Source organism: Mercenaria mercenaria, chromosome 8 (genome assembly GCF_021730395.1).
Source record: "Mercenaria mercenaria strain notata chromosome 8, MADL_Memer_1, whole genome shotgun sequence".
Taxonomy (NCBI): Eukaryota; Metazoa; Mollusca; class Bivalvia; order Venerida; family Veneridae; genus Mercenaria; species Mercenaria mercenaria.
This window is the reverse complement of record NC_069368.1, coordinates 11,242,453-11,256,175: the sequence shown is the minus strand read 5'-3', so window position 1 is coordinate 11,256,175 and position 13,723 is coordinate 11,242,453. Positions and strand designations below refer to the sequence as shown.

The following is a 13,723-nucleotide window of genomic DNA, read 5'->3' as shown; positions in this document are numbered from 1 at the left end:
TCAAGGTCAGATCTACCTCTTATAGCTGTGTGCTCCCCTGATTAGTTTTAGCTCTAGCTGTTATACTCCTCTGTGCTCCACTGACAGAGCTCTATCTCTTATAACATGTGTGCCCCCCTGATTCCTCTTAGCTCTAGCTGTTATTCTCCTCTGTGCTCCACTGACAGAGCTCTACCCTTTATAACCTGTGTGCCCCCCTGACAGTTCTTACATCTCTGTGCTCCACCAACCAGACTTAGCTCTACCGCATATGCCTCTGTGCTCCCCTGACAAAGATCCACCCCTTACACCTCTGTGCTCCCTTGGCCAGACTTAGTCAGTTCTTCCCTAATACTTCAGTGCTCTCCTGACAAGACATTCAGTTTTACCCCTAACACATTTGAGTCTGTTACCAGACTTAGTCAGCTCTATACTAAGTATACCCTTGTGTTTCCCTGAAAAGAGTTTGTCTGCTCTACCCCTTATACCTCTGTACTTCCCTGACTAGTCATAGTCAGCTCTACCCCTTATACATCTGTGCTTCCCTGACTAGTCTTAGTCAGCTCTACCCCTTATTATACCTCTGTGCTTCCCTGACTAGTCTTAGTCAGCTCTACCATATTATACCCCTGTGCTTCCCTGACAGATAAACAAGATACTTACGTCACTATCATACACAGGATGATCCTTCCAGTTCATAATGTCAAGCACATAAAACGTTTTCTCCACTTCATGGTAGATACAATCTAATATAGCATTATCTGGAAATAAATTATCATGTATGTTGTTATTTGTAATGTATACACTATAGCTTTAATGACACTTTTTTCCAAACAAAAGTTTTCGTAGAAACCATATGCCCCAAGTGGATGGCCTGTTTGAGGTAGCTCTAAGCTGTTTTATTTTTTTCAGCTTAATGTTACTATGACCTAATGAGCCTACAATTTATCAGGGGTTATCTTATGACCACAATGGAGGATCCTGTAAGGTTTGTCCTGATGGTCAGTAACCTTGACCGTATACGTATGATCTAGAATGCAAAGGAGACATCAACTGACCAGAGTTATCATCCTTAGAAGTTTTGACAGTCATAGACTGAGGCTTTATTCACTTACCAATTTTCAGCCTTTATTTCATTGTGAAGAGCCCTCTACTGACCACATGAACCACCCTATTAAGTTTGGTAGAGGTTAAGCATTCCCCATTCATTGATCTACAACCAATATCAGTGTCAAGACTATTTATACATTTCACCTATTGACCCCAAAAATATATGATTGTCATCTACTGACTAAAAACATGTTTAACTGTTAAAAGGGGTGCATACCAAAAAGATACTGACTGATTGGCGAACAGTGCAGACCATGATCAGACTGCATGGATGTGCAGGCTGATCATGGTCTGCACTGGTCGCAAAGGCAGAATCACTTGCCACCAGCAGGCTAAGGGTTAAAACAAAATATAATACAATTTTGAAAAAGCACCTTTGTATCTTCCTTTCTGGTGCCTGTTTCCACCAGGTAGATGTGACGGAAATGAGTTCACTCTGTATCCATTTCTACCATAAGCTGTAGTTGCACCCTGCATGAGATATCACATATAAAGTTGAACTTCATTTGCTCGGACTTAATGGGAACGGCAAAATTTGTTAACCAGAAGTTCAAGCCATCGAAAATTATATATTATAAAGGTATTTTGCCAGGACCTGATGATGAGTTCAAGCAAAGGGTGGCATTTGAATTATCCAAGTTCAAGTGTATGAAAATTATATATTATATCGGGATTTTGGTGGGACAATCAGTTTAAGCAAAGGGTGGCATGTGAATTTAACAATGTTCGCCTGTAAATATTCTAAAACAATTATTTTGACTGGTCTTGGAAAATGATTTCAAAACTTAGTATTACATTTTAGAACAGGCCTCTGTTTAACCTTGGATCCAAAAGCAACTCAGTTATTCTTTTTAGCTTTTCCACAACAATTAGTAAAAGCTGTATGATACAACAGTAAAACAGAGATTGCCTCAAGTCACAAGGTGACAAGCAAAAGTCTCAAGGTATCCAGGATTTTGAGAAACCAAAACCAAAACCCCAGGTGCCCCTCAATGCATTATTTTATCATCAGCAGGCACCTGGGTAGAACCACCAACCTTCCTGGCTTCCTCAAATGAAGAATACAACATCCGGAGTGAGGCTCGAACCCACAATGGTGAGGGGCAAGTAATTTGAAGTCAGTGACCTTAACCACCAAGCCATGGAGGCCCCCAGAAAACCACCAGGGACCAGGAGATTACACAAGTCAGTCGTGGTATTCAACCTATCAATGTATGTCAGTGTAACTGTAAGAAATATTTGCTAAAACTGACCAAAAATAAAAAGATCAACATGAACTGCAAAATTAGGTTATCTATGTAGTAAACAAAGTGTTCAATAAATTTGGACATCAAGTTCAAATTTTCTGGAGTTTTTGCACCTCAACCGCTTACCGAGACATACAATATAATTTCCAAATATTTCAGTACAAGTACAAAATGTCAACTTTAAAACCCAAACATTAGCTGCCATGGCTCTAATAAATTTTCTTAGAAAAACAATCATCCATAAATGGTGGCACTGACAGTATGTCAGCAAATATAGACATCAGCAGATGTGCCTTATTCAGAATAACATCTGAGGCACATTGACCAGAAAAAGGAATGGATTATGATGGATTATCTCCAACTTTTGTAGATATGTGTCTAGCATGCAACAAAACTGAAGTGGTGACTCAAACAAGGTGAACTGTTGCATCATCTAGGGGACAGCGTTGAAAGTTAAAACCCCAATGCAATTATGACCAATAAACCCTGAGAGACATACAGTACCGCTTAAGACGAGACAATAAGCTTGAACACCATTTCACAAGTCAGTTTAAAAGTTCAATAATCTATTGTGTTAAACATCATTGTTGTGTTAAACAACATCGAATAGAATAGAAACTCTAACTCTGGTAAACATGGTGCAATCGTACCTTGGCAGAGACAATCAGGCATCTCTTTCCCCATGGACACATCACCATCAACCATTCCTCTTCAAAGTCATCAGGAACCTCAACCATCCATTCTGATAACATCAGCTGTAAAATTGGTATAGTAATGTAAAATCATTAATGTTCACAAGAAATCATTATTATTCATGAAGGACTTATTTCCATGGATTTCTTGGTTGCGTCAATCCACAAAATAACAAGAGCATCGCAAGTGCTGGTCAGTTTGTAAAAAAAGTGTTATACTTCAGAATTTCTAAGTACAGAAAGGGCCATAATTTTGACAAAATGCAGGTTAGAGATATGGTTTTTGGCCTACATAGTCGCCTAATGATGCTTAACGTGTGAGCAAAGTTTCAAAGCTGTAGCTTTTATAGTTTTTGAGAAAAGGTGGACCTAAACAAAGATTTTAACTAAGAAACTCATGTTTTCTTAGTACAAAAAGGGCCATAATTCTGACAAAATGCATATCAGAGTCACGGTTCTTAGCCTACACAGTTACTTAATGATGATAAACAAGTGTACAAAGTTGTGGCTCTTGTAGTTTTTGAGAAAAGGTGAACCTAAACAAAAATTTTAACCAAGAAACTCAAATTTTCTAAGTGCAAAAAGGGCCATAATTCTGACAAAATGTAATGGAAGCTATGGTTCTTGGCCTACTAAGTCATCTTATGATGACAAACAAGTGTTCAAAGTTTCAAAGCTGTAGCTCTTATAGTTTATGGTTTTTGAGAAAAGGTGGACCTAAACAAAAACTTTAACCAATGCTGACGTGACAACAACACCTCATTAGATTTTTTTTCAAAAATCAGAGGAGCTAAAAATCCGATCAAAGTTTCAAACAAAGTAATATTTCCATTGTTTATATTCAACAGTTGCAATCCGTCTCCCCTACAAAATTATGTGCCAATGAAATTAAATGATATTACAGTAAAACACATTAGTGCTAAGTTTTTCAAATATCTGACAGTATAATACTGACATACACATGAAATTTAATCTATTTCTATATAGAATAAAATTCTGTATTTTAATTTTATTGAAATACAACATTACTGGTTTGAGAAAAGGCACATTTGCTTTATAACCTGGGAAGCATACTTTTATGTGTGACGGTGTTTATACTAATTTATTTTAGCTGGAGTGTAATGAGAGCTTGTAGATTATAAATACATTTATATCACACTTGAACACTCTTCCTGGGAAACAGCACAAGTGTTATATGAAGAGATATGGTATGGTCATGATCCCAGTGGGGCTGTAACCTGACTCCTGGGCTGTTCAGCCGACACCATAACTCAATGCTGCATGAAAAGGAATTATTAACTGTTATACAAAAGTAGTTTTGGAAGTTGGTCAAAGTGAAAATAGTACCTGATTACGGTAGTATCTGCCCGGTTTGTACGACTTTTTGACAGGAGCTTGTGTGTCATCCATAGTTTCTTCCCCTTCATTGTCATCAAGGTCATCTGCATCATCCCAAACATCTTCAACCAATCGTCGTGCATGGTTTGCATAGTCAAATCTTCGACTGGAGAAAATAAATTTGTAAACTACAGCACAGCAAACACTTTAAGTCTTTCAAAGTACAACACTAAAAAGATATAAAAATGTCATCAATCATCAAAATTTACAATGGTATACTGTGAATATTTTTATTTTGCTGTCATACAGTTTTGTGGTTTTGGCAAAAATGATTTTTTAGTGCAGACAAGAATTGGCAGACTTAAAATTCTAAAGGTAAAACATATTGAAGCAAAATTTTCATACTTGCTAGGATTGAATTTTGTGGATGAACACAATCATGAAAATTAGTACGCTAAAAATATTGACGACTTCACAGCGTTTTAAGTATAGAAATCAGAATAGTGTTTATTGAAATTACTGTAAATAAAGAACTGTAAAAGCAGAAATTTTCGCGAGGGTTTAATTTTTGCTATATTTGTGAGGCCCTATATCTCGCAAAAATTAATCCTCGCATAAATATTGACCATTAGTATAATTCAAATTCAAGTAGGATACCATTTTTACAATTTTGCAAATATTAAAACCTCGTGAAAATACTCAAAATTTCAAATTCACGAAATTTTGACCCAGCGAAAGTATGTGCTTTTATAGTATGCTTGATGTTTACTTTCTCTGCTGTTCAAGGATGGCTTGTCTTCTTGAGTCTTGATCTGCATTGCTTGTTTTCCTTTTGTACTCGGCAAACCTCGGATGTGGGGCAGCTGTACTGTTGGGGTCTGAACTCACTGAGAAACTTGTAGCTAGACTTTCAGTTAACTCATCCATTTTCTGTTATATACTATACTTCAACACTGAAAAAGATATCACTATTTGACTGAAAAAAAAAACAACAACAAGAGGGCCATGATGACCCTAAATCGCCGACCTGAGTTTCAGGCTAGACAGTGTTCAACTTTGGAAGAGGAGCATAATTATGATAATATACACCAGGAGTTCTAAAGGCAGTAGAAGTTGATTACATGAATAGGTGTCACATATTGACAAACAGTTCAAACACTATATGCTTCTTAGGTCTTTAAACAAGAGCTGTCAGTCAAAATGCTTGATAGAGTTGCCTCCTCCTTTTTACAGACTGGGGTCATGATGGTAAACAAGTATGCAAAATATGAAAGCAATATCTCAATGGACTTTGAAAATATTTGGGGTGGTACGCAAACTTTAACATTTGTGTGACGCTCACGGCGAAGCTGGGGCGAGTAGGATAGCTCCCCTATTCTTTGAATAGTCAAGCTAAAAATATTGGAAACAAGCAAATTCCATGAATTGGTATCCCCCACTGAATGGGTTTGTGGTGAGGAATGGCAAAGAAATATATCTGGCAAAAAGTTAAGAATGTTACTAAGTAGCAAATAATTTTATTAGTCAGAATCAATTTAACAGAAAACAAATGTTTTATTAAGTGTACATAATAAATGTATGTTACGTTTTGATCCTGACTAATGAAATTATTTTGATTATGTAAGTTCTGGTATGGATTCTAAAAAAGTTTATTTATTAGACAAACATTAAATATCTACATTAAAAATTTAAATCACTATTTTCAAATATTCGCCCGAAAAGAGACAAATTTCTATTTAGACTGGTTTCTATGGTCGTAATTAATATGATTAACCATATAACGGAAATATTATAGTTATAATTAATTCTCATCTTTGTGCTGTAGCAGTACTTCTTTTTCTTTAGAATATAGTTTTTGCCAAGTTGAATTTTAATTTTAATGTAGTCTAAGATTCATAACAAACTGATATTACATTCCGGAATTATGGATTATCATTAATGCAAACAAGTGTGTTAACCATTTTATAGAATATTAAACTTCATAAAAAGAATCTGTATTACATGGTATTACCAGGTAATTTTCGATAACACAACTTCTTTAATTTTTATGGGGCACTGTTGATTTATCAAGAGAACTGTACGTGCCATTTAGAAAGCACCTAATTTCATACTGGTTTCCTATTAATGTCTAGTGCATTTTAGGGCTAGATTCTGAGCATCCAAATATCACTATTATCTCTAACTCATGAACACCATCTTCCATTGTCAGTCTAGTCTTGATACATTTGAAGAAATGATTAGGTATACGTTCATTTAAACCAAACATTTTAAAACATTTGGCTTTGTTCATAATTTTCGTAACAACAGCAAAACCGTCAGGCTTACTCTCAAAACTGAAAATATCGGAAAGAACAATTTATATACAGAAAGAAGGAAGAATCCATATGACTAGGTTTTCCCGTCAGATAGGCAGCGCCTAATTTCATATTATTTCCTATTTACACTACCTGAGAGACTTACACTGTGACTTTTTACCGAGGCTGGAGACGACAACGATGTGTTATTGCGGCTGGAACGCTTAGAATCTATAGACCAAGGATCAAGATTGTGTCAAATTTGTTGAACTAATTTTGGACCATATATGTTTAACTTTGCACCTAATTATGGGCTTGCTAGCATCTTTTAACAGTCTGTTCCTGACATGCGCATAACATCATTATCAGAATTGATCTTTGGGCAGTACACCGTAGAAATGGGTTAGATTCGACCGGTTACGTCTGTCCGAAACTTTCTTAGTCAGCTGGAAAAGGCGTGTAAACATCACAGCTGTCGAAATAACAACTATGACATTTCGTATTATTTGTAGAAACTTACATGCAATAGTTCAGAAGTCAATGACAAGCTTGTATTTACCTATTAGCATATTTTTCTTCTGTTAAATGTATTATTCCGCCGCTCGTGGGTAAAACCGGAAACAGGAAGTGACAAAATGTTGGATTTACTTTTCGCTGTACCGAATCGTACTTCGTACCGTATAAAGCAATTTTATTAGGCATGTGCACACTAAAAACAACTGGTCTTCTTATACTAAATAAGGTTATAACACACTAAATAGTTGTTGTTCTTTATTCTATATAAAACTGACCTATTTCCAATGACCGCAGCACACATCAGGACCCATTTTAAATGTCTGTAACTTACAATTTCTTGAAGAATATTGTCAGTGCTAACTAAAAATCAAAAGAAAAGTGGGGGTCATGTTTGATGCAAGAAAAATAATTTCAGTCAAACACACAAACTGCAAAATCAGCTAAAAAATGAGACCCCAGATTATACTGGTGGTGTATGATCTACGTTTCCATGAAAAATTTTGTCATGTTATTTCATTATGAAAATGCTACCTACATGTCAAGCATAGATCTGTCATGTGATTTTAGCAAAACAATTGCAAAGAAAATAAGGAAAATAGCTCTGCATAGCAAAAAAACTGAGGACTATTTGTATCCGCCATTTAGTGTCTGTATGCCTATAAACTGACAAATTTTCAATGGTTGCAGCACACATATGGACCCATTTTAAATGTCTGTAACTTACATTTTCTTGAAGAGCATTGTTAGGACTAAAACTAAAAAATGGGGGTCATGTTAAATACAAGAAAAATATTTTCAGTCAAACACACTCTGCAAATTCAGCTAAATAATGAGACCACAAATTGCGGTGGTTGTGTGTGACCTACGATTCCATGACAAATTCTGTCATGCTACCATTTAATTATGACAAGAGATCACAGAGCGATCTTGGCGCCCACCAATGTGCCATTTTTGAGTGTTCCAAATTTCAAGACTTATTGACAAGCTCAAGGTCAAATTTCATTTCCATACACAACACTGTATATGTGGTTCAAATTCGAAAGCTGTAGCTTGAGAAATGTGAAAGTAGGTCACTAGATCAATTTCAAGGTCAAAGTTCTTTGTACACAAAACTATGCATGTGCATCAACTTTGAAGGCTGTAGTTTGAGAAATTTGAAAGTAGGTCACTAGGTCAATCTTAAGGTCAAAGTTTAATTTGGTACACAAAACTATGCAAGTGGTGCAAATTTAAAGCCTGTACCTTCAAAAATGTGAAAGTAGGTCACTAGGTCAATGTCAAGGTCAAAGTTTGTTTCGGTACACAATTCTATGCATGTTGTCTAAATTTGAAGCCTGTAGCTACAGAAATGTGAAAGTAGGTCTCTAGGTCAATCTTAAGGTCAAAGTTCATTTCGGTACACAAAACTATGCATGTGGTCCAGATTTGAAGGCTGTAGCTTGAGAAATGTGAAAGTAGGTCACTAGGTCAAAATCAAGGTCAAATTTTATTTCAGAATACAGAACTATGCATGTGGTCCAAATTTGAAGCTTGTACCTTCAAAAATGTGAAAGTAGGTCACTAGGTCAATGTAAAGGTCAAAGTTTGTTTCGGTACATAAAACCATGCATGTGGTCCAAATTTGAAGGCTGTAGCTTGAGAAATGTGAAAGTAGGTCACTGGGTCAAAATCAAGGTCAAAGTTCATTTCGGAACACAAAACTATGAATGTGGTCCAAATTTGAAGTCTGTACCTTCAAAAATGTGAAAGTAGGTCACCAGGTCAATGTCAAGGTCAAAGTTTTTTCGATACACAAAACTATGCATTTGGTCAAAATTTGAAGCCTGTACCTTCAAAAATGTGAAAGTAGGTCACTTGGTCAATGTCAAGGTCAAAGTGTTTTCTGGTGCACAAAACTATGCATGTGGTCCAAGTTTGAAGGCTGTATAGCTTGAGAAAATGTGAAAGTAGGTCACTAGGTCAAAATCAAGGTCAAATTTCATTTCGAAACCAAAATTATGCATGTGGTCCAAATTTGAAGACTGTACCTTCAAAAATGTGATAGTAGGTCACCAGGTCAATGTCAAGGTCAGAGTTTTTTTCGGTACACAAAACTATGCAGGTGGTCCAAATTTGAAGGCTCTAGCTTGAGAAATGTGAAAGTAGGTCACTAGGTCAAAATCAATGTCAAATTTCATTTTGAAACACGGAACTATGCATATGGTCCAAATTTGACGCCTGTACCTTCAAAAATGTGAAAGTAGGTCACTAGGTCAAAATCAAGGTCAAAGTTTTTTCCGGTGCACAAAACTATGTATGTGGTCCAAATTTGAAGGCTGTAGCTAGAGAAATGTGAAAGTAGGTCACTAGGTCAAAATCAAGGTCAACTCATGTCAAGGTTCATCTGCCACTCAAAAATATACATGTGGTCCAAGTTTGAATGTTGTAGTTATTGACAAGAAGATTTTAAAAGCCTTTCCCTATTTAAGTCTATATGAAGCATGTGACCCCCGGGGCGGGGCCATATTTGACCCTAGGGGGATAATTTGAACAAACTTGGTAGAGAACCACTAGGTGATGCTACATTACAAATATCAAAGCCCTAGGCTTTGTGGTTTGGACAAGAAGATTTTCAAAGTTTTTCCCTATATAAGTCTATGTAAACCATATGACCCCATGGGCGGGGCCATATTTGACCCTAGGGGTATAATTTGAACAATCTTAGTCGAAGACCACTAGATGATGTCACATACAAAATATCAAAGCCCTAGGCCCTGTGATTTTGGACAAAAAGTTTTTCCCTATATAAGTCTATATAAACCATGTGACCCCCAGGGCAGGGCCATATTTGACCCCAGAGAAATAATTTGAATCGTCTTGGTAGAGGACCACTAGATGATGCTTCATACCAAATATCAAAGCCCTAGGCCCTGTGGTTTTGGACAAGAAGGTTTTCAAAGTTTTTCCCTATATAAATCTATGTAAATTATAGAAATAAACAAAGGGCCATAACTCACTCATAAATTGCTGAACCAGTCTGATTTTCAGGGGGGACACAACTAGGGTACCAATACATCATTCTGACAAAGTTTGGTCAAAATCCCCCCAGTAGTTTCTAAGGAGATGCGATAATGAGAAATTGTTAACGGACGGACGGACGGAATGACGGACCATGGACGCAGAGTGATTTTAATAGCCCACCATCTGATGATGGTGGGCTAAAAATACTGCTTAAATATTAAGCATATATCTGTCATCTGACTTTTGCAAAGAATTGCAAACCAAATAAGGAAAATAGCTATATACAGAGCAAAAACATATGAAAACTATTTGAATCCACCTATATGACATTTTTTTTCTATTTAGTGTCTGTATATCTTTAGACACCTAAATTTTTATATTATATTACCGCCATATTTTCCTCTTAGAAATCAGGATTTGATATGCACAAATTTCGAAATTTTGTAGTGGAGGGCTCCGTATCCCCCTCATACAGAAATTTAAGGTTGCAACACATATTAGAAATAAGATAAACATTTTATTGAAAACAGTTCCCAAACAGTAAAAAGCAAAAACACAAAATGCACCTGATGCTACATTGCAGTAAAATGGAATCATTCTAAAACATGGGCATCTTATAATTGTGAATATTGGCAGTATAGTACTTGTACTATAAATGACAATGAAAATCAACCATTTACTGTTTCACTGTATCTTTGGATGCAAGTGTAGTTATTTTTGTATAGAAAATAAACCTCGAGAACAACGCATGGGTGAAAAAGTGGTAACTACCCAATTTGCATAGCATTGCTCTCATTGAAGGGGTTTACTTTGCAAAAGTTGTTGGAGATTTTATTTAATTTCTATGTACAGGGTTATACCTCATAGCAAATTATGTTCCGTAGCAGTAGTAACTGTAAAATCAACTATAGCGTCTGATTCAAATAGTTCAATTATGCTTTCCTTGAATCTACATCCGAATTATTGAGAAAAAAGAGCCACATAGGTTTTTACATACACTGTGCAGCTTGCTAGACTTTAAAATAAAACGTATCTTATTTTGGTAAGACTTTGATGTTGAGTGAATAGTGTATGTTCCTGACAGCATTAAGGTATAGGAGGTCTACATAAAATAAACAGCCAAGTTCCATCAAGTGCACAATGAAGGTATCCTTCTTGATCCGGCATCAGCACTAGCAAATTGGTTTATGTTTTGACGCACAATTTTAGCTCTTTTAGTTTTTACCTCAACATGCCAAAGAATATTGAGAGCTATTCTACTCATCTGGGTGTCCCTGTTGGTGTCACGCCTTCGTTAGAAATTTGCATGCGAATATCAGTAACCACAATATGTATTGGATTGAAACTTAACACAAGTCTTCCTAGTAACAAACCTATGGCAATTACCAAGTTAAAAAAGTTACTCTCGGTTGAAGTTAGTTGTACATGCAAAATAATGACATGTATAGGACTGAAACTTAATCTTTACCTTGCCATATTTCTAAAATACTGGTCCATCATTCAATTTGTTCAGCACCACTTATTATTCAAAGGGGTGTTCATTGAAAATTGACTGACTGAAAAGCGAAGAGTGCAGAACATGATCAGCCTGCAGGTCCGTCAGCCTGAACTTGGGGTCTGCAAGAATCATTTGCCGCCAGCATGCTAAAGGTTATCACAGTGATTACCAGTCATCAAACCTACTAAAGTAACCAAGTCGGATAAATCTTCAAATTACGGCCATTTTTTCAACTTCAAATGTTTGCTTTAAGTTTCGCATGCAACTTACTGTAAGCTGTATGTCAGTAACAACTGAAACAACAAGAGCTGTCGGAGGACAGCAACGCTCGACTATTCAAAAGCCTTGTCGATTGAATGAATACGAGTCGAAAAAGGGACATAATTTAGTAAAAAAGCAAAATAGGGTTATGGAACCTGCATAGTGCTTATCAGCTCAGGACAGTGGACAAGTTGGTGGAAGTTTCAATCCATTCCATTATGGTACTAAGATACTGTTACATAATAGAATTAACCAACAACCTTAACGTCGAAAAATTGGGCATAATTTTTGTAAAATACGAAGTGTGAGAATTGACCCTTTGCATTGCATTCATTCATGACAGGTGAACAAGTTGTTGCGATTTCAATCCTTTCTATTAGGGATACTCAAGAATACCAGCTATAACTAAAAAACTTACCAAAATTTCTATGTTGAAAAGGCATAATTTTGAAAAAAAGCAAAATTAAGTCATGTGACCTGCTTTGTGATTAAAGATCATGACATGGAAACAGTATGTGAATTTTCATTCCATTCCAATTAGAGTACTAGGATAGCACTTAATACAAAACCTAACCAAAAATTTCAAGTCGAAATGGGCATATTTTGTAAAAGCAAATAGAGTTATGGCACCTGTGCTAATGTTAGTCTTTATCACAGTCAAATAATTGTGAAGTTTCAATCCATTCCCACAGTTGTAGTTACGTTAGATACAGCTACATACAAACCTACAAAAATTTTCTCAAGTCGAGAAAAAGGGCATAATTTTTGTAAAAAAACATATAGAGTTTTTATGGCAATCCTGTGCAATTGTCGACATTATTATTCAAGTGATAAGATGTGTGAAAGTTTCAATCCATTCCCACAATGGTTGCTGAGATACCAGCTCAATTACAAAAACTTAACCAAATCGGGAAGAACAGCGGACGCAACGCGCGATTTGACGCATGGGCAGTCCAATAGCACTACTAATGTCTAGAAATCGAACTAAAAATTGCTTCCTAGTTATTTTTCCATTTACAAAATTTGGTCTTACATGCAACTATTATGCTGTATCTCAATAAAACCTAAATATACTGGATTTGAATAGCACCAAGGACATCCTTTTAAAGAATTCTTTGTTGAAAATGTAACTGTCCATTGCGTATTTAGATACATAGAAATATGTACGACAGGTACCATTCCCATCTCTGGTGAGAAATAGTAAGCCTCTTTGGTGTAATATTTTTTCCATATTCTTAAAACCATTAAAATCTGTTTCAAAAATTTTAAAAAAGTGTTAATTCATAACTCATCTCAATGAAGTTAATGTTTTGGCAAAAGTTTGTTACTGCAGCGCCAGATATAGATTTACACACATGAACACTATAAATTAAGAAACGTCATGATTTAAAACTGTCAATATGACCTTTACTTTTCAAGTTTCTTTACCAGCCATGCTGGGAAGATAGAGACTGAGGGTGTTACTCTGGTGTTACTTTAATTTACTGTTTGGTGGACATCCATCAGGCACTTTAAAGTTTTTTCAAGGTTTTCTTCTGTTTTTAGCTCTGGCAGCCCCTAAATATTCAACCTGAGCCATCTTAACAAATTTAAAAGAAATCTATGCTGTCATGCTTCAAACCAAGTTTGATAGGATTCTGACTAGCAGTTTCAGAGTTTAGCACATTAAAGTACAATGTACAATAGTGAAACAACATGTCCTTTGCCAAGAAAGAGAGAGATATGCTGATAATGCTTTTAGTTATTTGCAACTTTGTATCAACTAAAAGGAAGATTCTGTAAGAGACA

At 36.0% G+C, this 13,723-nt stretch overlaps 1 protein-coding gene across 1 annotated transcript in view; it reads right to left on the bottom strand.

Annotated features, from left to right (window-relative positions):
* Positions 1-7,340, bottom strand: part of LOC123523052 (uncharacterized) — a 36,462-nt gene extending 29,122 nt beyond the window's left edge. The window contains exons 1-6 of the mRNA XM_053549377.1: positions 7,220-7,340; positions 5,136-5,319; positions 4,376-4,532; positions 2,987-3,091; positions 1,464-1,560; positions 643-740 (exon numbers count right to left, since the gene is read on the bottom strand). Of these exons, the coding sequence (XP_053405352.1) occupies positions 643-740; positions 1,464-1,560; positions 2,987-3,091; positions 4,376-4,532; positions 5,136-5,293 (615 nt within the window). The 5' untranslated portion in view covers positions 5,294-5,319; positions 7,220-7,340. The remainder of the gene's footprint in view (positions 1-642; positions 741-1,463; positions 1,561-2,986; positions 3,092-4,375; positions 4,533-5,135; positions 5,320-7,219) is intronic.
* Positions 7,341-13,723: the final 6,383 nt, after the last annotated feature.